This window comes from Salvelinus sp. IW2-2015, linkage group LG6.2 (genome assembly GCF_002910315.2).
Source record: "Salvelinus sp. IW2-2015 linkage group LG6.2, ASM291031v2, whole genome shotgun sequence".
Taxonomy (NCBI): domain Eukaryota; kingdom Metazoa; phylum Chordata; class Actinopteri; order Salmoniformes; family Salmonidae; genus Salvelinus; species Salvelinus sp. IW2-2015.
In genome coordinates this window covers 2628592-2655979 of record NC_036846.1, presented here as the reverse complement: position 1 = coordinate 2655979, position 27388 = coordinate 2628592, and the positions used below count along the sequence as shown (strand labels likewise).

General features: G+C 46.9%; 1 protein-coding gene and 1 pseudogene across 1 annotated transcript; one reads left to right on the top strand and one right to left on the bottom strand.

The window, feature by feature from the left end:
- Positions 1 to 24743, top strand: LOC111965666 (proto-oncogene DBL). Its single transcript, XM_023989860.2, is given in 30 exon segments — positions 1 to 688; positions 6860 to 6928; positions 7183 to 7297; positions 7754 to 7844; positions 9595 to 9714; positions 9841 to 9957; positions 10190 to 10339; positions 10701 to 10816; positions 11126 to 11240; positions 11397 to 11516; positions 11753 to 11944; positions 12097 to 12288; positions 12579 to 12750; positions 14014 to 14093; positions 14465 to 14550; positions 14643 to 14709; positions 14793 to 14908; positions 17341 to 17410; positions 18413 to 18505; positions 18679 to 18771; positions 19287 to 19415; positions 19569 to 19790; positions 20035 to 20127; positions 20414 to 20492; positions 20725 to 20788; positions 22018 to 22053; positions 22055 to 22116; positions 22512 to 22624; positions 22836 to 22948; positions 23514 to 24743. Coding segments are annotated over 30 exon segments (3201 nt in total). The 5' UTR covers positions 1 to 573; the 3' UTR covers positions 23515 to 24743.
- Positions 24496 to 27388, bottom strand: LOC139027962 (coagulation factor IX pseudogene; annotated as a pseudogene).

Sequence of the window (27388 nt, the reverse complement as noted above, 5' to 3'; positions counted from 1 at the left end):
ACAGAGAGAGAGAGAGAGAGAGAGAGAGAGAGCGGGCGAGAATCCCCAGTGGCCATACGGATGGGGCAGTGTTTATTTTGACATGGCAGACTGGATTTCATTAGGGGTTAGTGGCTGCAGTTTAGAACAAGGCACTCCCCCACTGGACTCTGGATGTGAGTGTGTATTTCTCTCTCTGTCTCTCTGTCTCTGTGTCTCTCTCTGTCTCTGTGTCTCTCTCTCTGTGTGTGTATGAGGGAGAAGTGCTTCGTTGCAGCAGGACTCTGCCTTGTACACAGTAGCCAGAAAACCTACCATATATTTCACTTCTTCCTCTGTGCGGTTCTGTGGATGCGCTCGATGCGGCTCAAGGTGACTCAGGATTCCCGAGCCAGCGCCAGGGAGCATCCGGACTGGATCCCTAGACCTCCAGGGACAAGTGGGCTGAAGCTTCGTCTCTACCTCCACCTGGAAATGGTGTTGGACTGCGGAGAGGACCGTAGGATAGTCGGGAGGATGTGAAGCCTTGACAGCAGCCGTTATCCACCACCAGGCCTACTAGTGTCCAGTCCAGCCCTGTGGGGGGGCAAGGGAATGGGCCCGGTTTCACTGCAGGTGGAGACTGAACAGGAGCAGAAGCCAGAGGGAGAAATGGAGTGCTACCATAGCCTTCTACAGGCTGGCTCTCAGCTGGAGAACACACTGCAGCGTGAGTACCTCTCCTGTACTGCCCGTACATCACCCCCTCTCACTGGCATACAAATCGTGGTGTATGGAGACATACAATGCAATGTTAAGTATGGTATATGGAAACATAACGGCGTCATAATAGAAACTATTTCAAGCATAATGGCAGTTTAAGGTCTATATTGTGTGTTATTGATTGGATGGTTTCTGCTGCATTCCAGCAGTGGGTCCCAACGTAGCCATGCAGGGATTAGTTGGGGGATAGTTTTCCTCCATAGCGATCATACGTAGAGGAGATATTTGTAAGTACACTCCACATCTGGGTGTGTTTGGTGAAATRCCAAACAAACCGTTCCGTCAGTGAAATGTAATAAGAAACAGATGTATTGTGTGACTGAGTTGATTAGGGAAACTATCAAGGCAGAGTTCTGTATGGTTGCTCGCAGCTTTTTGAAGTGTCGTCRTGAACAAGGGCAGCCAGGTGGACAGATTGGAAAATGAAATAATGAAAACGAGTGGCACTGCATCCCTGTCATGGCCCAGATGCTACAGAAGACAGACAAGGTGATAAACAGTGCCCATGTCTTTTACACCATTCTCCTCTAGCCTTTAGTCTCTATTGGAATCAAGTGCATGAGGAGGAAAGGGCTATTTTCTTTGGAGATGTAGTGACAGTTTGTTGGACTCAGTCTGGGTACTGCTCCTGGATGGTGGTGATTTGTAGCTGTAGTAAACTGGATACTCTACTCTGTAGAGGACTAGTAGGATTGGGTTGGTAAACCCTCTTTGGCACTGCTTTGTTGGTGTGGAGCCCTGCTAGCTTGTTTACTGACCCTGTACTTCCTCTGGGAAGCGGGGTTGTCCCCAACCCTGTCCCTGCACTTTCCCTGGGAAGCGGGGTTKTCCCCAACCCTGTCCCTGCACTTYCCCTGGGAAGCGGGGTTGTCCCCAACCCTGTCCCTGCACTTTCCCTGGGAAGCGGGGTTGTCCCCAACCCTGTCCCTGCACTTTCCCTGGGAAGCGGGGTTGTCCCCAACCCTGTCCCTGCACTTTCCCTGTGTGGTGGTGTTGTCCCTGTCCATGTGTGAAGGTGTTGTCCCTGTCCCTCGTGGGAGTGTTGGCTGTGTGTGAAGGTAATGGGGACATTGGGGGGGGTGGGGAAAAGGCCATGGAAAAACCTGCAGACGGACACAGTCTCACTCTCACACACAGACACACACACACAACTGATCAGTTACCTGTATGTTTAAATCTTCACCTCCCTCCACCTGGTTGTATTTTAACATGTCTATAATTTACTTCTGTGTGTGTGTGTGAAGAAACAAGGCATACAGGGTTTCCAATGAGTTGTTAGAAAAATTTATAATTTTAAAGCCCCAGAATGCTTCCTGCAGGTAATCCTGAACCTTCACAGTAAGTAATGTGGTCTTTAGGCTGAGAGACAGGTCCATAGCGACGCCATAACACACCTCTTCAACGATACCTGTCGGCACATGATAAACAGACTCCAATTGGTAAGCGGTATGTTTCATATAAAAAGTAAGCTCTGTCTGTGCAGTTGTTGAGCTATAAAAATATATCTGTCCAAGTTCACAACAGAATATCACAAATTAAATTTCATTTCCACCCACATTAGCTTTGCTGCATATTGATGCTAGGGCAAAAAAGAGCAGCTTGAAACCTAAATGATAAATCGGACAAATCACGTTCACATGTGCCCAGATGGTCGTGTGAGGAATTCCCTCCAACACTTTCCCTCTCCGTAGCCCACCACTATAATCCCCTTAACGCKGAAAGCCCTGGTTGGTTAAAAAATATCTGCTGACTTCAAAACAGTCATGGCCCTTGTAAATATGTGTGCGGTGTGTGTGTGCGGTGTGTGTAAACCTGAGGGACTGCATGTGTGTGCTTGTCTCCCTATGTCTCAAGAGCTGTGGACAGCGTATGCAGTATATTACTCTCTCTCTCCACACAATGTAGCCTCTGAGACATCAGTGACTGTTGGCTGAAGGAAGAAGTCTCTGCCCTCATCAGCCCACCCAATATGCCCACAACCTGGCCTCACGGCATGGGCAGTGCCAGTCATGTGTGATAGCACTGAAATTGACTGGCTGTCTGGCACCCTTCTTGTCAGGGTCTTACCTAGGCAAAATGTGTCCCATGCATGTCTAAATGACTCAATCCCTTTGCAGAGAACAACTAATTAAATTCTGTTGATGATCATCTATTTGGGGGGGGGGGGGGGTTCTTGAGTAAATGAGTACGGGAATAGAGGGAGGAAAAGAACCAGAATCTGCAGGTTGGCTAATTCTCAGCAAACGACACAGGACTATCACAGATCAACCACTACAGTATGTCATCAGGATGGACAGGATGCCTGGCCACAGCCTGGCCAGCCCTGCTTTACCCTGAGCCTTTAATCTGTCCAGCTGTCTGGGAGTCTGTCTCAGGACCCACTTATGCTTAATAGGGAATATCATTTTCTGGGCCAGGGCAGAACGAACACAGGTTATTTGCGCTTTGAAGCACTAACACTACTCAGTGAAGTCACCTGACTAGGCTTTGGTGCTTGGATGCTTTGATGAATCAAGTCGGCGGGAATAATTATTTACTAGCTGTGTGGCTGCAAAATAGAAGGCGTGTTTTGGAGGCTGGGTGTGTTGTGCAGACATCTTGTTTAGCATGCCAGGCAGAGACCGAGTGGTTTACACCATGTGATGAGTGGTGCAGAGTGCTGATTGGAGAGGGCCGTGGCGGAGTCTCGTCCTGGGATCACAGACTAGCACGCATATTAAAAACACTGCAGCCTGCCTGCCTGCAGCACAAGCATTCTGCCGCGGCTCTTCTGTATAGTATAATGTCTACAGTAAGGAGCAGGCAAGGCGGCTGCAGTGTGTGTGCTGTTAAGTCTCTCAGTACTGTTTTGGTTGCCTATTATCATACAGTGCATTCAGAAAGTATTCAGACCCCAAGACATTTTCCACATTTTGTTACGGTACAGCCTTATTCTAAAATTGATTGAATTGTTTTTTCCCTCAATCTACAAACAATACCCCATAATGACAAAGCAAAACCAGTAAAAAAAACAACAACTGAAATATCACATTTGCATAAGTATTCAGACCCTTTACTCAGAACTTTGTTGGCAGCGATTTCAACCTCAAGTCTTCTTGGGTATGATGCTACAAGCTTGGCACACCTGTATTTGGGGAGTTTCTCCCAATCTTCTCTGCAGATCCTCTCAAGCTCTGTCAGGTTGGATGGGGAGTGTCGCTGCACAGCTATTTTCAGGTCTCTCCAGAGATGTTCGATTGGGTTAAAGTCCGGGCTCTGGCTGGGCCACTCCAGGACATTCAGAGCCTTGTCCTGAAGCCACTCCTGTGTTGTTGGCTGTGTGCTTCGAGTCGTTGTCCTGTTGGAAGGTAAACCTTCACCCCAGTCTGAGGTCCTGAGTGCTCTGGAGCAGGTTTTCATCAAGGACTTCTCTGTACTTTGCTCCATTCATCTTTCCCCTAACCCTGCCTAGTCTCCTAGTCCCTGCCACTGAAAAACATCCCCACAGCATGATGCTGCCACCACCATGCTTCACCGTAGGGATGGTACCAGGTTTCCTCCAGACGTGAGACTTGGCATTCAGGCCATAGAGTTCAATCTCCAATCATCAGACCAGAGAATCTTGTTTCTCATTGTCTGAGGGTCTTTAGGTGGCTTTTGGCAAACTCCAAGCGGGCTGTCATGTGCCTTTTACTGAGGTGTGGCTTCCATCTGGCCACTCTACCATAAAGGCCTGATTGGTGGAGTGCTGCAGAGATGGTTGTCCTTCTGGAAGTTTCTCCCATCTCCACAGAGGAACTCTAGAGCTCTGTCAGAGTGACCATCGGGTTCTTGGTCACCTCCCTGAGCAAGGCCCTTCTCCCCCGATTGCTCAGTTTGGCCGGGCGGCCAGCACTAGAACGAGTCTTGGTGGTTCCAAACCTCTTCCATTTAAGAATGATGGAGGCCACTGTGTTCTTGGGGATCTTCAATGCTGTAGAAATGTTTTGGTACCCTTCCCCAGATCTGTGCCTCGACACAATCCTGTCTCTGAGCTCTACGGACAATTCCTTCGACCTCATGTTTTGGTTTTTGCTCTGACTTGCACTGTCAACTGTAGGACCCTATATAGACAGGTGTGTGCCTTTCCAAATCATGTCCAATCAATTACCATAGATGAACTCCAATCAAGTTGTAGAAACATCACGAGGATAATCAATGGAAACAGGATGCACCTGAGCTTAATTATGAGTCTCATATCAAAGGGTCTCTTCTGTTTCTGTTTTTTATATTTAATAAATTTGCAAACATTTCTAAAACCTGTTTTCGAATTGACATTATGGGGTATTGTGTGTAGATTGAGGATTAATAAAAATAAAAATAAATCATTTTTAGAATAAGGCTGTAACGTAACAAAATGTAGAAAAAGCATCGGGGTCTGAATACTTTCCGAATTCACTGTATCTGGTTGCCGGATATTACTTCCCTGACGACTCATCCTGAATTTAATTCCGCTGCTCTATCGATTGCTACATACATTGTCTAAATCTGCAATCCTGGAACTAATTTGTGTGACGTCAAAATGAGGGGCGTTGTACAAAACAAATTCATCAGCGATTGGATCGTCTCTAACGAATTTAACCAATCAAAGTTGATAACGTCATCATGTAGGCTGGCTCTGGCCCAACCCATCATTTTCAGGGACCAATCAGAACGTTCAGAATGTGTTTGCGTTCCAAAAGACGTTGGGGAGGGGGGAAAATCCAGACCCATCGTGGAGAAGAGTGGGCGTGGCGTTTTTCTGGAGCGACATGGATGTGTAGCCTGACAAGGATATTTCACCTTTTCTCATTAGATTGCCTCTAAATTACAGTCACAAATTGCATCTTCTGTCATATGCTGTGCCGCATTAAGGGATGACAAAATCATTGGTTGTGAAGCTGCATAGTAGACATTGTTGACGTCAGCTGTACAAGAGATGCAGTGTGTCCAGTAGTACATCCACTATCTACCCCCATGAACTATTTAGAAACTGCCTATGCATACTACATGTCGCCTTTCCAAGYTCGCTGATACACTCGAGCCATGGAAACATTAACTATTACACAACCAGTCAAGGATATCCATCTTCAACCTGACACTAACCAGTACCTGACAGTAACCCTATACGCCATGGCTGTGTGTGAATGGCCCAGCCCAGTACAGCCCATGTCTGTGTGTTCGTCAGTCACACTCCTGAAATATTGACCAGAGATCTGCGGCGCTCATTACCCCTCCACTCGCTGACTCCCCGCCAGACACATCGATGTGGAAAAGGACACTCTCTCCCTCTCTCTCTCTCTCCCTACACAACTCCTCTCTCTCTCCTTATACGGCATCTCTCTGCGTGTATGAAATCCTATTCATATTTACTAATACTGTGTATTATTCACAAGGAGACTGAATCAAGTGATCGGTTGCATAAACTAGTCGACCACAGAGCATTATATATGACTATTTACGACTTTTACTTTAAAGTTATATAATGCCTGATAGTGGAGTTTAAACTCAATCTTCAGTGTGGCTTCAATCATCCCACTATATCATTGTATATTTATGTTACATGCAGTGTAGAGTCCTTTCAACATTGTGGAATGTGGAATGAGGAGTGAGTCCGTGCTGCCTACCACCACAGCTTGGTGTACACCACAGGAGGCTGGTGAGGGGAGGACAGCTCATACCATGTGTTTGACGTATTCGATGCCATTCCACTCCAGCCATTACCACGAGCCCGTCCTCCCCAATGTAGGTGCCACCAGCCTCCTGTAGTGTAAACAGTATATGACCCCCTGCTGCCTCACCTGGTGACGGGAGAAGGGCATGGAGAGGTAAAGTGACTGCCTACTGCTGTGCTAGCCTGGATGACACAGTGGACAGAAGGGGTCCAGACCCACCTCAGAACGACTGACTGACTTGAACCAAACAGCTGAGTCTGATACCTTTCTTACCACTGTAATGTTGTTTTACATATGACCACTGGGAGGCAGTATTTCTGTCTGCTATTTCATCATTCTTATGGGACAAGTTATGAATGATAACCACTGTGTGACAGGTTGAATGAGGCCTCATTGGGACCTGTTATTCTAATCTCTCTCTCTCCCCCCCAACCCCCTTCCCACAGAAGTGTCAGTCTCTATGAGTATGAAGGAGGTGGACGGCTACATTGAGAAGCAGGTGGCCTACCTGTCAGGTGGGGGCTCTTTACTTAGTCTTGTCCCACTACTGAGGGTTCATAACCTCTGACCTGTGTTTACATTGGTTGTATAGATTCAGGGGGCGTCTTCGAGCTGTAAAAGTAGTAGTGACATGTTGAAACTGACACAGCTGTGCTCAGTTAATCCAAAGCGTCGACTATTTGAATGCGACGTCCGCAAAGAACGTATTATCATTGTTTAATACATTGTTGAGTGTGATTGTTCATATGAAAATCATTTTTCTTTGCAGGGGGGCGTGGTGAGGACTCTAGCGTGATCGTAACCCTCCCAGAATACTCTGCTTTCAGCGACATTCCGGAGGAATCTTTAGCCAAAGTCTTAACATACCTCACCCTCATACCTCGGTGGGTGAACCACCATAGTACACTCCCTCCTAATATTCATCTCTGTAGCCCTCCCTCTCTCTTCTCACAACTCTCTCTTTCTCTGCAGTGCAGTGTGAGCCTGCTTTAGTCCAGAGTTAGCATTCTTTGCACAGATGGCACTAGATGCTCCCTATCCCTCATCTATTTTGATGCCCTAGTGATGTCCTCTATGCCAGCCCAGAGCAGGTATACCCTAGGGAGGGATCATATCATTGGATGAGTACAGGTCACAAGAGTCGATGAATGTCCCTGTAAACATATCTAATGTATTCACTCTGCAGTCCTTCTTTCTATACCAAAAAATATAATTTGTTATCAAATKAACTTTTCGGTACTATACCTGTACATTTTACCAGTAAAAGTATACATTTGTTCAGTGAAAGGTACATGTGAAATGTACATGTGTTCAAATACTTTTGGTGCTTGTGTTTGCAGAGCAAGACAGCCAGGTGTAAAATTCATCATCATTTTAGACAGAAGACTGGATACATGGACCTCTATCAAAACAGCACTTGCCAGAATTGCGGTGAGCCARTTAAGTCATGGCATTTTTTCCCCCGCGTGCATACATGCGCATGTGGAAATGAAATCAAACGTTATTGGTCGCATACACAGTTTAGCAGATGTTATAGTAGGGTGCTGTGAAATGCCTATGTTACTAGCTCTTAATAATGCAGTAACACGTCAAACAAGTACACTAAATAATCATTTTTTTTTTTTTAAACACAAGAAATCAAGAAAGGTCGGAACGAAACCAAATCTACTGTTGAAGTATGGTAACGATACTAGTTTAGGCCTGGCCCTATCCTACTAAAGAACGGATGATTTGCTTCTGTGGGAAAAAAAAACTGTTCAGAATATCAGTACTATCAGACGATGTCAGAGTGGGGAGTTGTCCATGGTGCTGAATTATCCCCACTCAGTTCCTGCTGTTTTGGGATGGTCTCTTGTGCGGTTTTGTTCATTAAAATACTTGATCGTGCCAATATCTGTCAAATACTGCAGTTGTTTTGTCACCGTTTATTATTGCGCATACATAATTTTCTAATAAATTGTTCTGTATTCACTGTATGAAAATAAAGTCCCGTCGTGAGGGAATCGAAATGCATGAGCCAGCACTCCGATACTTTGATATTTACCTGATGACGCTATATTTGGCGGAAAAGGAGGGAGAGCGAGAAGGCTAGAGGAAGGGAGAGCTTGCAGACAGCGAACGTTGATGCAGCGGAGTAGAGGGGCCAAGTAACTTGGCACCAATTTGTTAGCGACGGGACGGGCGAGGTTTTAGCGTTATCGCATAAATGGCTGTTAACACGATGGCTGAGAGTTACCAGCGCCGAGGATTGCACAGGACACGGAAGAGCCCGGTAACGCGCTTATTACATAGTTTGATTACGTGCTAAAATAGTTGTGCTCGAGTTTGGGTGTGCAGCGTGAATGCGGCATCGCTCACTGACAGCAGCTTGCTAAGCGTAGCACTGCAGTGCAGAGCCTGATTTGAGTTTAGTCATAACATTGATGCAATGAGACCGAGAAAGATAACTTGCTTATATGAATGCAACCTGGCAGTGATATTTTTTTAGCAAGTTGAGCTTGAAGGGCAGAGTTTGCGGTAGCCTGAAGCTAGATTTAGACAGCGGGGACAAATGAATGTCAAAGAGCTCTATAAGCGAATGCGTCGGTCTTTTTTGGAATAATCAATTTCCCACTGTTTTATGTCGATGTTCTGTGCTGCACATGTTCACGCTTTAACAGCTGGCAACTTCAATTGAACCAAACCCATTTGTTAGTTAGCAGTCCTTCACCACCGCAGTAGTGTGATAAAAATGGTTGTGAGCATTCTTTTTCAAATGTAGCTAATCAGATTGTCATCCTTAGCCTCCCGCTTTACTTGTGATCTGACTCTGAAAATCACCTCATCCCTAAATAAAATACAGACGACCTACTATCTGCTCTTGTTTAGTGAATCCATTTGATATTGACTGCGACTTCAATACACCTGTGATAGGCACCAGCTAGCAGGATATGTCTGGCTTTCCTTATCTGACTGACAGTGGGTGAGCCTGAGGCTTTGTCCGACTGCGGATGATTGCATGTTAGTGCAGTCAATATTTCCTGTCAGTGACAGATGCTGGCTAGTGCCTATCCCTCTATGCATCCAGAAGTGTGAACAGACTCTGGCCTAGTGTTGGGTAAAGACATGGTCCAGGAGTTGTCAAAGGTCAGAGCTCACTGTCCAACCCCGGGGGTGTGATTGTGTCCCTCCCCGTCTCCAGGCCTCCTTCCCTGGGAACCTCCACCTGGTGCTGGTGCTGAGACCCACCAGCTTCTTCCAGCGCACCGTCACAGACCTGGGCTTCCGTTTCAGCCAGGAGGACTTCATGCTCAAGATGCCAGTAAGGCAGATCAGAGGCCAAATCCAACACTTCACCACACGGCATCGGCATCTCATGTTTGAAGAAGCGTGCCAAGTACWACACACAGTCGATTATGTGCAGCTTATTCTAGCTCTCCTTCATTAGGTGGTGATGCTGAGCTCTGTGACAGACCTACTGAGATACATTGATGAGAACCAACTGACCTCTGAGTTTGGTGGAACCCTGGACTACTCCCACAGTGACTGGATCGTCCTGAGAACAGTACATACATACTTTACACTTACATAGCATTAACCATGCAGCCACTMAGAACCCCCAACACTTATATTACAACATATATGATGCAGAGAGACACATTCAAAATTGGCCTGTATGTTTGCACAATCCTGAGTGATGACATCAGAGTATACATTTAGAAACACTGTGACGACTTCCGTGTGGTGTGTGTGTGTGTGTGTGTGGTGTGTGTGTGTGTTCTCTGGCTCCCCTCCAGGCCATAGAGAGCTTTGCAGTGACAGTTAAGGACATAGCTCAAATGCTGCAGGCGTTTGGCACAGAGCTGGCTGAGACCAAACTGCCAGATGAGGGCACCGCCATCATGCGCCTCCTCTCAACCCACACTGACAAGTACAGGAAACTCAAGGTATACTGCAACCCTTTTAGGTAGATAGAGGACTCATCTTTGTATCTGTGCCGTTATAGCATCTCTGGGTAGTGCCATTGAAGTAATAGATTTTCCTCTTCTTCATTGGCTGATTTGCTCCCAACTCATAGTAATCCCTACCCAGTTGACTACCTTAAAATGGAGGAAGCCCTCAATGGCAATGTCCATGYTAAAATGGGTTATATCTATGATGAGTCCTCTATCACTATGTTTTACACTAGACTCTATCATAATATGTTACAATTCTATATCAGTGGCAGACTAACTGACAGCCAGTCTACATGTTCACCCTGATATGTTAACCATGTTGTCTGTCTTGATCGTTGTCTGTCTTGTACAGGAGGCGATACGGTCAGTATCAAAGGAGGGTCGTCACCTGCTGGCTAGCCTGGAGGCCTCGGGGAGAGAGGAGGATTCACTTTGGGATGTCAGGCTGGACTGGGAGACTGTGCAGAGGTGTGTGTGTGTGTATAACCTCCGAGAGATAATCACGCTACGGTCTGCCTAAAGAGTGGCCACGGGGCTCCTGAGTGGCACAGCGGTCTGAGGCACTGCATCTCAGTGCTGGAGGCGTCACTACAGACCTTGGTTCAAACCCGGGCCTTATCACAACTGGCCGTGATCGGGAGTCCCACAATTGGCACAGCATCGTCCGGGTTAGGGGAGGGTTTGGCTATCATTGTAAAATAAGAATTTGTTCTTAACTGACTTGCCTAGTTAAATAAAGGTAATTCTTTGATTATAACCTCTGTCTCTGGTCTTCAGGCTACTAGCCCAGCTGAGGGGCATGGAGTCAGCCTTTGACGGCTTCTTTGAGAAGCATCATCTAAAACTGCAACAGTACTTACAGCTGCTCAGATACGAACATCGCTTCAAGGAGGTGAGACTGATCAATTGCATAATTGATGATTCATTGTCGAGAGGCAACTCTTAGAACAGGGAGGACACGGGGCGTACAGTTCAATTTGAGGTCGGATGGGACGTTTTGAAGTTGGGAGTGGTATATGTCTCTAACWAATGTCTCTCTCGTCGTCAGATGGAGTTGTCTCTGGAGCGTCTGGCGTCCCAGGAGAGAGAGATGTCATCGTCAGGGGAGACGCTGACTCAGACAGAGCAGACACTCAGAGACCTGGACAGCCTGGAGGCTCACGCACAGGTCAGTGTTTACTAGGGGACACTTCCCTCATCAGATCAACGGACCAGGGCTACACATACTGTGTACTGTGGTTGGCAGAGATTGTCTTCTCTGGGACTCGTGCTTTTGGTAATAGCATTGGTTGTGTAGCTCGGATTGAAGTGTATTTTCCGTTGTGATGCTGTGTGTATGTAGGCCTCCTGTATGCCATGTCTTGTTGTATGTAACTGACTGTGGTTTCCTGGTTGTGTTGCTAGGAGGAGATGGGACATGCCCAGATCATCATCCTCCATGGGCACCAGCTGGCAGCCAGTCACCACTATGCCATGGCCCTGATCGTGCAGCGCGGCAACGAGCTACGTCACCGCTGTGACACGCTCAGTAATGCTCTGAGGGTGAAACGCACACACCTCTCCCAGGCCCACCGGCTGCTGCTACGCCTCGGCCAGGTAGAGGACACACACACTGTTTACACTATTGCACACAGATGAGTACAAATCTAACATCATACACAAACAACCACGCTGATACTCTGTGAAGTGCTATCGTATATCCGAATATGACTGGTCGGTGTGACATCGTTGTCTCGTCCCCTCCATAGGCCCAGAGTTGGTGTGACGAYGGGGCCTACCTGTTGGCCCAGCAGCTGGTGGGTAAGTTCCAGTCGAAGRAGGGGGCCCAGGCAGCTCTGAAGGACATAGACAGATTCCTGGAGGGGGCTCCGTCTCTCCTCAGCTCAGGACCTGACCTCCTGGCCGTGGAGTTTGAGTCTGTCCTCACCCCAGAGATACAGGTTCAACACCAAGCCAGTGTCTCTCACTGACAAACAGCCTTATGGTTTAAAGAGTAACCCCCTCTGTAATGCTTCTCATGACCCATCTGTGTCTAATCCATTCTCTATGTTTTCTATCACCCCGTAATATATTTAATATTACAGGACTTATACAAGCATTCCTTTCTGGTCTTGGCACCTTCAGGCAACCTTCAAGACTGCATAAAGGCTATAAACACCTGTTTAACTAACACTCCATGCAGGTTTTGGGTCRATATAAATGTCCTAAGCTCCTCTTCCATCCTCCACAGGTCCAGATAGGGAAGGCGTTTGAGAAGCACACGGTGGTGCAGGAGATGATCCACAACAGGCAGGTCTGTCTGAGGAAGCTGGCTGATAAACACGTCCGTCCCATCCAACAAGTGGCCCCCAGGGCGGAGAGCCCGCCCCGCTCCAAGTCCCCACTCTTTTCCCCCAAACATGGTAAGAGGAGGCAGTGGAATATATATACACACACACACGCACACATTCAATCACACACATTCAATCACACTTGATACAGTACATTAGCATTTGTCACAGTAGATTAAAGAACATCAGACTACAGTTGACTGTTTGGGGTTATAGAGGCTTACAGCACACTTTAATTATCCATCTCCGCTAGGCCTCCACCCAGGGCTCTGCTGTTTCCCAGGCCCTGTATATGCAGCCCTCCCCTGGCCTCTGGCCTGACAGCCGTCCCTCTCCCCTGGGTACTGGGTGTCGTCTGTGTCCTCAGCCTAGGGCTTCACACACCTTCCTCCAGGCCACAAAGCAGTAATCAAAACAGCAAACCACATGCTCCAGTAATGAGGAAGCCCAGGGTCTTTGTGCTCGACCTCAGTTAGAGGTCCACCTTAACCAATGAGCTAGCTGTTAGGGCCCAGCACTATAATCAGTCCTGAGGGGATACTCTGTTAGCCGTGATGCTAGCTGTTAGGGCCCAGCACTATAATCAGTCCTGAGGGGATACTCTGTTAGCCGTGATGCTAGCTGGGTACTGTATGGTAATAATGTATATGAACCACGTACGGCAAAGACCCTTTCATCTCCCACTCGCCTCCAGGCAGGGCTGAACAAAGCTAGCCATACCGCACCCAATTAATAATGAGGTGCGACGTGTGGGTGTGTTTCTCACACACAGAAGGAAGCCCCTTTTTAAGAGGGGAGATGAAGATAAATGTGTTGGCTCTGATTTAGTGTGATAATGCGCACGCGCACACACACGCGCTGATCTTAGGGTATGTGCGGAGCGCATGATCAAACGGATACAGTCAGTCAGTTACACCAGACAGTGCTTTGGGTGATGTGTTCTTAGAGGATATAGTAGTGTTGGAGTTCCACTGCAAGCTGCTTATTGCCAATGATTAACTAGCCGTCCATCAGAAGAGAAGTATCAAGTGTAAACCCAGGACCAACAGTCATCCCAGGGTCAAAGACCGGACATCCTGGTCCCACAGGACCTTTCAAACCTACTGTCATCGTCAAATCGCCGCGAGCATCTACTCATTGTAATGATGGCTCTATCGGGTGACGTTAGTGTTAGCTACTGTGCCGTATACCACGTCATGGCTTCATCAAAGCATATGTGGAGACATGTGCTATACTTAGCCTTGTTAACATGTTGTCCAGACAGGTCTTGTGTTTCATCAAACGCATAGAAACCTACAGTGTCATCGAGTTCAGCTGAGAGGTCGTGTGTTGCAGGTGTCGACAGTTTGAAGTTCTCCTTCGATCTGTCACTCCCTGGGAAGAGGACGTCCCGGAAAAGCCCCGCCTCCAGAAAGGTGAGATGGTCGAAGAAGGACGTGAGAGATGAAAGTCGAGTATAGCGCAGAACAGTTCACACACGTCACTGTGGCTGTGATGATGACATGTACGAAAGGAATTTTATGGCAACTGAACATGCTTGAGGTGGATTCCCTCCATGTAGGGGCGGCAGGTAGCCTCGTGGTTAGAGCATTGGGCCACTAACCGAAAGGTTGCTAGATCGAATCCCCGAGCTGGCAAGGTAAAAATCTGTCGTTCTACCCCTGAACAAGCCACTGTTCCTAGGCCGTCATTGTAAATAAGAATTTGTTCTTAACTGACTTGCCTAGTTAAATAAAGGTTAAATAAAATGTAAATCCTGGTTGTCTGTGTGTCCTGGCCGTCTCAGATCGAGGTGATGCATGACTACCAGGAGAATAGGAGCTCCCTGCTCGCCAGCCTGGAGGGAGAGGACAGCCCAGACCTTCTCAAACGGTCTGTCTACGCATCCTCTATATAATCCCTCTGTAGTCTTCCTGATTCCTTATGTTCAGACAGAATACTAATGAGGCCCTGTGTCTCCACAGTCACGTGATGAGGGAGCTGATTGAGACAGAGAGGGTCTATGTGGAGGAGCTGCTGTCAGTGCTGCTGGTGAGAACACAGCAGCGTTTTCCCCAGTTATTACTGGATTACTACAGTGAGTTTTGTATACTGATTATGTGTGTATTGTGTAGGGTTACAGGGGAGAGATGGAGAACCCGGCCCTCGCGGGGCTCTTGCCCCCCATCCTGCGCAGTAAGAGGAACGTCCTGTTTGGCAACATGCCTGAAATCTACAACTTCCACAGCAGGCAAGGAAACATCAGTTGGCAAGGGCAAACATGCATGCTTACACACGCATATATATATACATATACAGAGCATTTGGAAAGTATTCAGACCCCTTGACTTTACTACATTTTGTTTACATTACGGCCTTATTCTAAAATGGATTCAATTGTTTTTCTTCCTCATCAATCTACAAATACTCCATAATGACAAAGCAAAAACAGGGTTTTAGATTTTTTTTGCTAATTTATTAAAAATAAAAAAAACTGGGCCTCCTGAGTGGTGCAGCAGTCTAAGGCACTGCATCACAGTACTAGAGACGTCACTACAGACCCGGGTTTGATCCCAGGCTGTGTCGCAGCTGGCCGCGACCGGGAGACCCATGGGCGAGGCACAATTGGCCCAACGTCGTCCGGGTTAGAGGAGGGTTTGGCCGGCCGGGATGTCCTTGTCCCATTGCGCTCTAGTGACTCCTTGTGGCGGGCCGGGTGCATGCACGCTGACTTTGGTCGCCAGCTGTACGGTGTTTCCTCCGACACATTGGTGCGGCTGGCTTCGGTGTTAAGCGAGCAGTGTGTCAAAAATCAGTGCTGCTTGGCGGGTCGTGTTTCATAGGACGCGTGGCTCTCGACCTTCGCCTCTCCCGAGTCTGCACAGGAGTTGCAGCAATGGGACAAGACTGTAACTACCAATTGGATATCACWAAATTGGGAAGTAATAGGGGTAAAAAATCCCCCCCCCCCCAAAAAAAGGCAGAAATACCATGCTTCACCGCTGGGATGGTGACAGGTTTCCTCCAGAAATTATGCTTGGCATTCAGGCCAAAGAGTTCAATCTTGGTTTCATCAGACCAGAGAATCTTGTTTCTCGTGGTCTGAGAGTCTTTTTTAAGTGCCTTTTGGCAAACTCCAAGTGGGCTATCATGTACCTTTTACTGAGGAGTGGCTTCCGTATGGCCACTCTACCATAAAGGCCTGATTGGTGGAGTGCTGCAGAGATTGTTGTCCTTCTGGAAGGTTCTACCATCTCCACAGAGGAACACTGGAGCTCTGTCAGAATGACCATTGGGTTCTTGGTCACCTCCCTGACCAAGGCAATTCTCCCCCGATCGCTCAGTTTGCTCGGGGGGCCAACTCTAGGAACAGTCTTGGTGGTTTCACACTTCTTCCAWTTAAGAGTTATGGATCCAATCAAATTGTAGAAACATCTTAAGGATGATCAATGGAAACAGGATGCACCTGAGCTCAAGGGTGTGAATACTTATGTAAATAAGGTAATTCTGTTTTTTATTTTTAATACATTTGCTGACATTTCTAAAAACCTGTTTTCACTTTGTCATTATSGGGTGTTGTGTGTAGATTGAGGATTAAAACATGTTTAAAAAAAATWAAAAATCRTCACCAGAGTCTCTGGGTTCGCGCCCAGGCTCTGTCGCAACCGGCCGCGACCGGGAGGTCCGTGGGGCGACGCACAATTGGGCTAGCGTCATCCGGGTTAGGGAGGGTTTGGCCGGTAGGGATATCCTTGTCTCATCGCGCTCCAGCGACTCCTGTGGCGGGCCGGGYGCRGTGCGCGCTAACCAAGGGGGCCAGGTGCACGGTGTTTCCTCCGACACATTGGTGCGGCTGACTTCCGGGTTGGAGGCGCGCTGTGTTAAGAAGCAGTGCGGCTTGGTTGGGTTGTGCTTCGGAGGACGCATGGCTTTCGACCTTCGTCTCTCCCGAGCCCGTACGGGAGTTGTAGCGATGAGACAAGATAGTAATTACTAGCGATTGGATACCACGAAAATTGGGGAGAAAAGGGGATAAAAAATAATAATAATAAATAAAAAAAATCTGTTTTAGAATAGAGCTGTAACGTAACAAAATGTGGAAAAAGTCAAGGGGTCTGAATCCTTTCTGAAGGCACTCTGTATGTATGTGTGTGTGTGTATGTATATATATATATACATACTATCTCCTGTAGTTTAGGGGAAAGATCAGCACTGTCATTGACTTGTGAGAAGTCAGTCATGTTTTCTATATCTTAAAAACAACCATCTCTCCAGTACAGTAGCTACTAGCCCGTTTCCTCTTGCCATCTGTGTGATTTTATGTACAACTGTTTGAGTGGCTCTGTCTGCATCCTATATATCCTGCCTGCTGGGATTGCTCCCCTGCTGGGCTGAAAGGCAAAACTAGATGACTGCATGAGGCCCTAAGCCAATTAGAGCCTCTCTAACTAGTGTTAAATGCCAGTTGCTCTAACAAGCGTTTGATTATGCCAACGAGAGAGGAAACTGGCAGACACTGGGGGCTCAGTGGCATGGCTGTGTGGGTGGCTAGTCATTAACTAAGGAGGAGTGCTGGATAGGGGCCTGTGTGGTGATGGTGTTTGCTGCTCTGTGTGGTTAGGGTGTGACCTATTGACCTTATCTGTCTTTGACCTCTGACTCCTGACCTCTTGGGATCTACAGGGTGTTCCTCCATGACCTGGAGGGCTGCCTAGAGACCCCAGAGGGAGTAGGGGCCTGTTTCCTGGAGCGGGTGAGGAACTTCTACATGCCCTCAAACTCATCTCTGGACTGTGAAGCCAGTYCCACCGCATTTTTTCATTGTTCCCCTCTAATCAGGGACTGATTTAGACCTGGGACACCAGGTGGGTGCAATTAATTATCAGGTAGAACAGAACCAGCAGTATCCGGACCAAGTAGGGTGAGATTTAAATACCCCTGGTAGTTTGTTTGTGGTTGTTTCTGAAGAATGTCTTTACCTATATCAGCTGAGAATTCTCAACGATACTCAGAGTTATGTGGCGATGAGTTTTGGCGGAGTGTCCCTCCGACTACGTCGAGTCGGTGTCAGGTGATACTTCAGCAAAAATGTCAATTTTTAAGGTGTAACTTTTACCTATGTTTGTCCTGTGTAAAGGCATTATATTCTTTGTGTGCCGCAATCCGTAGTTTTTAATACAAACGTTCTTCTATGTAATCCAATCCTATGTAATTCTTCTGAGTAATCCACTATTTTCCAAAGGAGTATGAAGTTAACGACTTCAAACATGCACTACCACGCTATACTTTTATAAATATCAGTTGTTTAATGTTACCTGTCCTGATTGTTAGAGAGTTGCTAGGGGGAGTTGGAATCAATTGTTTTTTTAATAAAAAATGTCMTTCTATGCATCACCTGCCAAAACAAAAAGCTCTGCCGTGCTATATGACGGGGCTGCTCCTTCTCCGTTAACAAACACCGCTTACCTTGGCAGAGGCACCCAAAGAAAATAACTGCTTTACACAGGACAAACATAGGTACAAGGTACGCATTAAAGGATTTGGGGAAAGTGAAGCTGATCCTAGATCTGTGGCTAAGGGGAACTTCTACCTGGAACATGTCTGATGAGGTTAGGCAGTACAGAGTTCATTGTGTCGTGTCGTCTCTCTCCACGTGGAAATCGTTCTGACACCGAGTCGATGTAATCGGCATAGCACGTGTTTCACAGTCTTGCATGGATGGTGTGTCATTGGAAATGTATGTGTGTATTTCCAGAAGGAGAATTTCAAGGTGTATGAGTGCTACTGTCAGAATAAGCCTCGCTCAGAGTCCCTATGGAGGCAGTACTCGGACTGTGCCTTTTTCCAGGTCATGCTTATTTTTTCTATTCGTGCCCAATGTTTGTACTCAGCGAYACTACTACACCACAATACCAGACATATTCATTATTTTAATAGCACAAAATGATCGATTATTTATATTAGATTCCCTGTTATAACCGTAACAAATGCTTCCCAATATCTCCTTGCCATATTCTACAGGAGTGTCAGAAGAAGCTGGAACACAAACTGGGCCTGGACTCTTACCTTCTGAAACCAGTCCAACGCCTTACCAAGTACCAGCTACTCCTGAAGGTCAGCCCTTAGTGAAACCAGCCGACATACACGCCTCTACGCAGCACACCGTGCCAATATTGCAGCATTTATATTAGCTTTAACTATGCTGAAACGTTATCATAATTCAACGTCCCCAAAATCCTGTCAGTGCTGACAGCACTATGACATAACCTTGGCCTACCTAGGGGCATTTATTTCAATGAGTTGAATGCAGGACGTGAAGGATTACAGATTAAACTAGAGAGAAATCCTGTCTGATTAATGGGGATTGCTCCCCATTTTCTGTCCCCTGATTCTCTGTTGTTATCTGACAAAATAAGGAACATCTTACATGCAACACAAGGACTATTATAGTACAGCTGGAGAATTTCAGGGTTTCTTTGTTCCCAGATATTGATCTCTACCAGATATGAATTGATGTGTTGCGTGTGTGTTGCGTGTGTGTTGCGTGTGTGTTGCGTGTGTGTTGCGTGTGTGTTGCGTGTGTGTTGCGTGTGTGTGTGTGTGTGTGTGTGTGTGCGTGCATGCTGTAGGAGCTACTGAAGTACAGTGCAGGAGGCTGCGAGGGGACCTCCGAGCTACAGGGGGCGCTAGCAGCCATGCTCCACCTCCTCAAGTCAGTCAATGACTCCATGCATCAGATAGCCATCACAGGCTACCAGGTGACTTGTCCTGTGTGTCTGTGTGTGTGTGTGGTTGGCTGTGTGTGTCTTTGTGACACAGTGTGCTGTCCTGTATGTGTGACAGTGTGCCATCCTGTATCTCTGACCCTGTGTGTTTACCTGTGTGTGTGTGTGTCCCCCCCCCCTCCCTAGGGAGAGTTGTGTGACCTGGGCCGGGTGCTGATGCAGGGCTCCTTCAGTATGTGGATCAGCCATAAGAAAGGCCCCACCCGTATGAAGGAGCTGGCCCGCTTCAAGCCCACGCAGAGACACCTGTTCCTGTATGAGAGAGCCCTGCTTTTCTGCAAGCGCAGGGAGGAGCATGGAGAGGGAGCAGACAAGACCCCCTCCTACAGCTTCAAGCACTGTCTGAAGGTGTGTGTGTAGGCGGCACACTCTGACACATGCTCCCTGTTGCAAGGATGTTTGTTTTGTTTTGCGTGTCAAGGCGTCAGTGGGTGTGTGTCTGTTTATGGGGCGTGACGGATGGCGTCACCACCCGCTGCTCTCCTCTTGATGTACGCTTGAGCTTCCTGCCTTCACACAGCGGAGGAGTGTGTGTCCGTGGCATGTCCTTGTATGCCCCAGGTGCAGACTGTGTGCGTGTGTGTCCTGGCAGATGAGTGCGGTGGGGATTACGGAGAACGTCAAGGGGGATGTGAAGAAGTTTGAGATCTGGTACAGTGGCAGGGAGGAGGTGTACGTCGTTCAGGTAAGGATCACCCCTGCTGTGAAGTGACTGTTGATGCTATTCATGCAGCATTATGTTCTTCGAACTAGGACAAAGACAATAACTACCACCCACTGGCTTGTTCATTGTCTGTGTGTTGTTCTGTTCTTTGTTGTGACAACTTCATGCCATGTATTGCTACGGTACAGTATGTGTTAAGCTACTGTAGTGCCATTTTGAAATCATGCCTGTAAGATGCAAAGAAAAGTGTGTTTCCTACTATACGTTGACTGCGTTCTAATCTGTCCTGATCTTATCCATCTCCCAGGCTCCCACAGTGGAGGTTAAGACAGCTTGGCTCGGGGAGCTGCGGAGGATCCTCACCAACCAGCAGAAACTCCTCAAAGGTTTGGACGTCACTCACATCACTCTCCAAAGCGCACTCTGCAAAGAGCTGGTTTAATTCATCTCATYTCACATCAATAGTCCTAGCCTGCACCTAACTTGAACATCCTCTTAAATGCGGGGAGACACGTTTCAGTTGAGTACGTTCAGTTRGACAACTGACTAGGTATCTCCCTTTCCCTCTCTTGTTTCAAACAATCTTTTTGCCTCTTCCTCTTCCCCTTCTTTTCTCAGATGAGCGTTGTGTCGACATCCAGATGCCAGACCACATCCGACGGTCTCCGCCCATGTCTGAGAGGTCAGTCTTGTTGGGTATTGTAGGACACCCAGTTGTCACAGCAGCTCCCCACTTGGTGTGAGTGTGGCAGGCAGTTCAGTGAGCTGTTCAGATGGTTATGATATATGGTGTTGGGGGAGCATATCAACAAAAAGGTATAAAGCTGGAAAATGAGAAGGAGTAGGAGGTTGAGGAGGAGAAGGTGGTGTGTGTGAAGAGATGTGTGTGTGAAGGCCCCGCTTTTTCCTTTGCTCTCTGGTTGCTGTCCTCCCCTCCCTCCCCCCTGCAGGGGTGTGCGGCCGTCCGGAGGGGCTCCTACGGGCTGTCTTTCGGGGCTGGACTTTGTCTCGCTGTCCGCCGATGTCTTTATGTGTCTGCGTTCCCGGAGTCCCCGCCCCCGAAGCCCCCGGCAACGCCCCCGGCCACGCCCCCCCAACAGACCCCGCCCCCAGCGCCACTGACCCGTCCTGACGCTCAGTGGTAAACTCAGCCCAGCTCCGCATGCCCCGGCCCGGCTTGGCATGGCTCAGCTGACCTAAACCACCCACAAGGCTGCTGTGTTTGCATACTGACCGTCATCTGCAACTCCTTTACTAGGCGACTCCATTTGGCTCATACATTCGCCAGATGCACTTTTCCTCATGTCTTTTGATGTCCCAGCAGACCTTCCATCTCAGACATGCTACCCAAAATGACTACACCCATCTTTGCATGGGATTTGCAATTTTGCATGGAATGCCAAAAAAAATCAAAAAGGTTTGGATGTTTTTAACTTATATATTTTTTTATCTTGATTTCCTCATGCTTTCAGCACGACAACTGCTTCTTAGATGGGGCTCGCTTTTTGAGAGCTTATTAAATTAAAATGATCCTAAGTTATTTATTTTAAAATATAGACAAACAATACATTGATGAACCAGGAACTTTGATAAATCGAGACGATATCTTTCCATGCTCCGGCACGTGTCTGCTGTGTACCAGGCCAGAGCCCACACTGTCTTTGTGTCAGCTTGGTTTGCACTTGGTCACATTGTTGCTTGGTGTGGGGCCTTTTGGCTGGCATCTGAAAGATCAACATTGTGGTGTGAGATGAGTTTGAGGTAGAAATTGTCCTTAACCACAGATCTAAGGTCAGTTTTGCATTTGCGAACGTTAAGCTGATCTGTGGCTAAGGGCAGCTTCTACTTGGAGCATGTCTGATGAGGTTAGGGAGTACGGAGTTAGTTTGTTCATTGTGTCGCTCCCCACAGCAAACAGCAGAGGGCGTCGTTCAGCTCAGAGGACACAGTCAGGGAGGAGCAGTCCAGACCCACAGTCCCTCTCCCCAAAGCACCAGCGCAACCGACACAGTGAGTACACCACTCCCTCATACATATACCCATAACATAATCATGTAGATACCTGGTAACTACTTGTAATAATGGTGATTGGGTCATGAGAGATGGTACATGAAACTACCTTGACTTGATATTGGATTTAGTTTGGTACATATTGCGACCCTTATTACCTAAAGACTCAGGTGTTTCACATGAAAGAGCACCGGGTGTATGAAGGAGCTCTGGGGGAAAAGGCACAGCTACTCATATTATCATTTGATTCTACCGTCTTGTTAACGACTCCGTAAGTGCCGCACATCAGGATTTGAATTGGCATTTATCGCTATAGTTACCAAGTATTTACCTTGTTTTTTTCTGGCAGCATATAAGAGGAACAAGACCAAAAATGTGTGTTTTGTAATCTCCAGGCTGGCCCGGCACGCCTCACTCAATGGACATCTGCCTGGGTCTGGAGGAGTGGGGTGGAGGTCAGGACCCCTCTCACCCGTCAGACACCGAGGAGGAGGACACTGCTCAGCTGGTGCGATGGGTTCTCCACAACACCAGTACAACCACTCTCACTTACTGCACACCGTGTGGCCTCGTTCCTCACCCACAGCCTTTTAGATATGCTGATCAGAATATCGAGAGGAACCTCTTGAGGCTCCTAAATGTTTGAAAGGCGTCCTCTAGTAGGATACAGCGCTACACGTCCTTGGTCCAGTCTAACAGAGGTGTTTCTGTCCTCCCAGGCTCCAGGCAGATATAAGGCCTTGGCTGAATGTCCACGAGACGGCCCAGATGACCTCGCCATCGAGAGCGGTGACGTCATCCAGCTGCAGCACGTGGACAGCGAAGGCCACTGGTGAGTGTGTCGTCTCATATGCCTGGTGGTAAATTTGGTTGCCGRTGGCAGAACCCTATTTGACATGGCTTTTATATGGGCTCTGTGCCGATTTGTAAACTTAGGGAACCTAATAACGCCGGTGTAAAGACATAAGGACAAAACTGACCGTGCAGGAAAATGGTTAAAATCAGCAGGTGGCCATCCTATCGGCTGTCATTTTCTTTTAATTTCTAAGCAATTCTGCATGTTGAATCACCAATGTTCATCAACACCCAGCAGGTAATCTGCCACACAAAGCCGCCGTGAACGGCCAACGTTCATTAGTGTGTCGCGTCCTTCACCTTAACCTCTTTTATACACTCCCTCACACCATCTCCGGGCTGGTGAAGAACCTGAGTCACAGGCAGAAGAGCCTCATCCCAGTCCCCAACCTGCACGTGGTTCTGGGACACAGAAGACTAGGCGGTATGGTTACAGTACAGGGGAAGAGGTTTCTAAAGACATTTGTACTCTCGATCCTCCTCTCTGACATGTAGCTCATTTGATGGGTTTGCTTGAATAATTTGTCTCCTCTCTCATGCAGATCCAGGGAATCTGAAGGCCAGAAAGCTCAGCTCCCCTTAGAGGACAAATGCTGCCTTCAAGTGCTTGTGGGAACTGGGAAACTTTACAGTATGAAGTCGTAACTCTGGAACAATTCTTCAACCAATGGCAAGCTAGAGGATCTATCTAATGATCCAGTTAGTTAGCGTGATTAAAGGTGACAATATGGTAAAACTAGCTACATTATACACATTGATACGTTTGACAATGTCAAAAATGGATTTGCTTTAACATCTTTTGGTTGAAAAGGTGAAAGGTCAGTGATGAAAAGTCACAACTTGGAAACTCTGGTATCAAACCCTATCTCTGACTTTCCGACTTGGGAGGGTCATTCAAGTGGTAATTTCCCACTACAGAGGAGCATTTGAAGGCAGCAATAGAACAGCTTTTGTGGGACCTTTGCACAGATTCAGTCTGACCAGACAGACTGTTATACATTAGACACTATGAGGTCATGACTGATAGAATATCTTAAAATCTGCTTTCTCAAAGTGCTCTGATTGGCCATGATGAGAGACAACTATCCAATTGAAGAAGGACACAGGAGCTTACATTTTGGATTATTGATTAACATTTTTCTGGGCCAATAACATGAAGACCTGCTTTTGCCCACCTTGATGGACAGTGGACAAACTTAATGAATGTTACCTTAACTTTGGACAGCACAGGGCTCCACCAGCACACATGCACAAGGTTTTGAGGAAGGACAAGGGACATGTGAAAAGATTTGGCACTTAAAGTTAATTCCCTCACTTCCTCTTCGAACCAGCCAATGGCCTTTTCCGTTGGGTTGCTGTAGCTGGATTGGGACTGTTCTACACCCATGGACTCGGCCTCTCGACTGAGGGATTCTTAACCATTATTGCTATTCAGTGGGAATGCAGTTGGTGGGTGTTTGTTTGTGTGTGTGAGTGTTTTTATGGATCATTATAATCCAGGTTTCGCTTGAAACATTTCTTTAAAATATACTTTTTTTTAAACATTTTTGATGTGTATACTTGAATGTCGACCTGTTGTTTGGTTCCATGTTCAGTTATTCTACATGCTCATGTTGTTTAGGAATCCATGCTGTCTTGTTCCTTAAGGCACCCTTCTCTTACGCTCTCCAAGAGTTGAAATGCCAGAACGTGCCGTGCCATAATGCCTTTTTATTCCTGCTGTTTTGGAATCGGTCTCCTCTTCAATAAATGTTTGCTCAGCAATAACAAAACACAGTCTTGCTTCTACCTCACCTCAGACCTATACACAACTGGCACTTTATTGGGGTGGAAGGTCTACAAGAGAAAATGCATGCTGAAAGAAAACAGAACACTTTACTATATTTTCAAAGGCTCTATAGAAGCTGAGTTATCGGTGAATGCGATACCTGCTTCATACCTATGATTAACTTACCATTTTATTTCCTAAACTCATTGTCAGTGGAGATGAGATCACGGTGATTGATATAAGTGTATTAATCAGGTCTTCAGATGTGACTTTGGAGGTCTGGGGAGGAGCTGCTACCAGCATGGAGCCAGCAAATAGAGACTGCTGTAATTCTCCCCAGGATTTCATGCTCTCTGTCTCCCTCAGCCCTCTTTGAGAGAGTTCCTCTCCTCCTCCATCGCCTCACACTTAATCTTAGGTTTCCCATTAAACAGGATCATACAGCAAACATGAAATATACCCACTGTGTCGAACGCTTAATTAAATATTGATTGCGGACTTATAGGAATTTACCACGTCAAATCGGAGGCCTGCCTTTGATATGCTGCGTTTGATGTGGAAATTAGCTTGGAAAGCAGCACGTTTTTTTGTGTTATTTATTTAAGTTCCGTCGCTGTGTGAGGCAGCTATGCATCACCGTGAAATGATGTCTATATACCCTTAGAGTCCTGTTTGACTGCCATGCATTGCGTCAGGGGGATTCTTTCATCTTAAAGTAAAATCGGTCTAAAAAGCTACACATTTTGCACTGAACTGTGATGTAAAAAAATATATACACTGAACAAAAATATATATGAGCTGAAATAAAAGATCCCAGAAATGTTCCATAAGCACAAATGTTTACATCCCTGTTATTGAGCATTTCTCCTTTGAAAAGATAATCCATCCACCTGACAGGTGTGGCATATTAAGGTGATTAAACAGCATGATCATTACACAGGTGCACCTTGTGCTGGGGACATTTAAAGGCCACTCTAAAATGTGCAGTTTTGTCACACAACACAATTCCACAGATGTCTCAAGTTTTGAGGGAGCATGCAATTGGCATGCTGACTGCAGGAATGTCCACCAGAACTGTTGCCAGAGAATTTAATATTAATTTCTCTACCATAAGCYGCCTCCAACGTTAAAGAATTTGTCAGTACGTCCAACTGGCCTCTCAACCACAGATCACATGAATTGGGACTTGTGGGAGAGCGGTTTGCTGATGTAAATGTTGTGAGTGGAGTTATGGTATGGGCAGCATAACCTACGGACCACAAACACAATTGCATTTTATCGATGGCCATTTGAATGCCCAGAAATACCGCAATGAGATCCTGAGGCCCATTGTGAGGCCCATTCTTTTTTAATGTATCTGTGACCAACAGATGCATATCTGTATTCCCAGTCATGTGAAATCCATAGATTAAGCCCTAATAAATATATTAAAATTGACTGACTTCCTTATGAACTGTAACTCAGTAAAAYCTTGAAATTGTTGCGTGTTGAATGTATTTTTGTTCAGTATATGCTTGAAAGTGCTGTGCGTCTTTGAAAAGCGCCGTAAGCTTGTTGCTGAATGTTTTTCAATAGAGAAATTGCATGGCAAACTGAATATTGACTGAACATGGCGGGTTTCAGGTTATTGTTTTACAGTCACTGTCATTGTTTGGCTGCATTTTGTATATAGGCCAAATAAAGTATTTATTAAAATAATACATTTGTTCTGCACCTTGTTTTAATCTGTGCTTCTCTATAGTAAATGACCATAAAGCAATTGTTAGTTGTTTGCAGACAGCCAATTGCCTTCGTCCCTTCATCCGTCAGTAAATTACTCGTATTGTTTTATGAATAACCATGATGTGCAGTAGGCACCTGTTGGACATACAGGTATCTGCCTTGCATCGTCTTCCTCCAATCTGCTGGTGAGAACACGTTTCACAAGGAGACGCTTTCTCTTTGAATACAACATTGACTTATGAATTGAACCCTGAAAACGAGACCTGAAACAAGACAGGGTCCTGAGGACCCCGAGGGTCAAAGGTCAAGCGTTAGTCGTCCAGGTCATCATGCAGCATGTCCTTGGTCACCGCCATAACTTGACGYATCCATCTATAGTAATGCTAGTCTGGTGTACACTCTGATATACACCCCATACTTCCCCTACTTGGCACACTCCTCCCACCAGTTCACAATCCCAGTCAGGAACCAGGTGTCACGGTAACGGTTGGTATGGGGACCCCCGCTCTCCCCCGGCGCAAGTCTTTGGCCACGTCAGCACAGCTGGCCGTGAAATACATACTTGGTGATACGGGCACTACTGCTATCCTTACACTGCATCCTCTCTGTAAATGGCACCTCTACCTTCTGTAATGTGTGCGACCCCAGCCGCTGATCGTAGCCGGGGACTCATCCTTCACCAAGTCTTCAGTGAATACCCCGGGCCCCAGGCAGATGGGTCTGGCGTGGGAGGAGAAGAGGATGGGGGTGTGGACGCGCAGCAGGGCGATTATCATGATTGTACAGACTTCGCTGAGAGTCGTAGAGAGGGTGTTTGTACTGCTTCAAAACCTCGTAGTCCTGCTCTGTGCCCTCTTTGGCATAGATGTTATGCTCCCCTGGAGGAGTACAATAAATTAAACAATCTAGTAATCCATCTGTAATCAA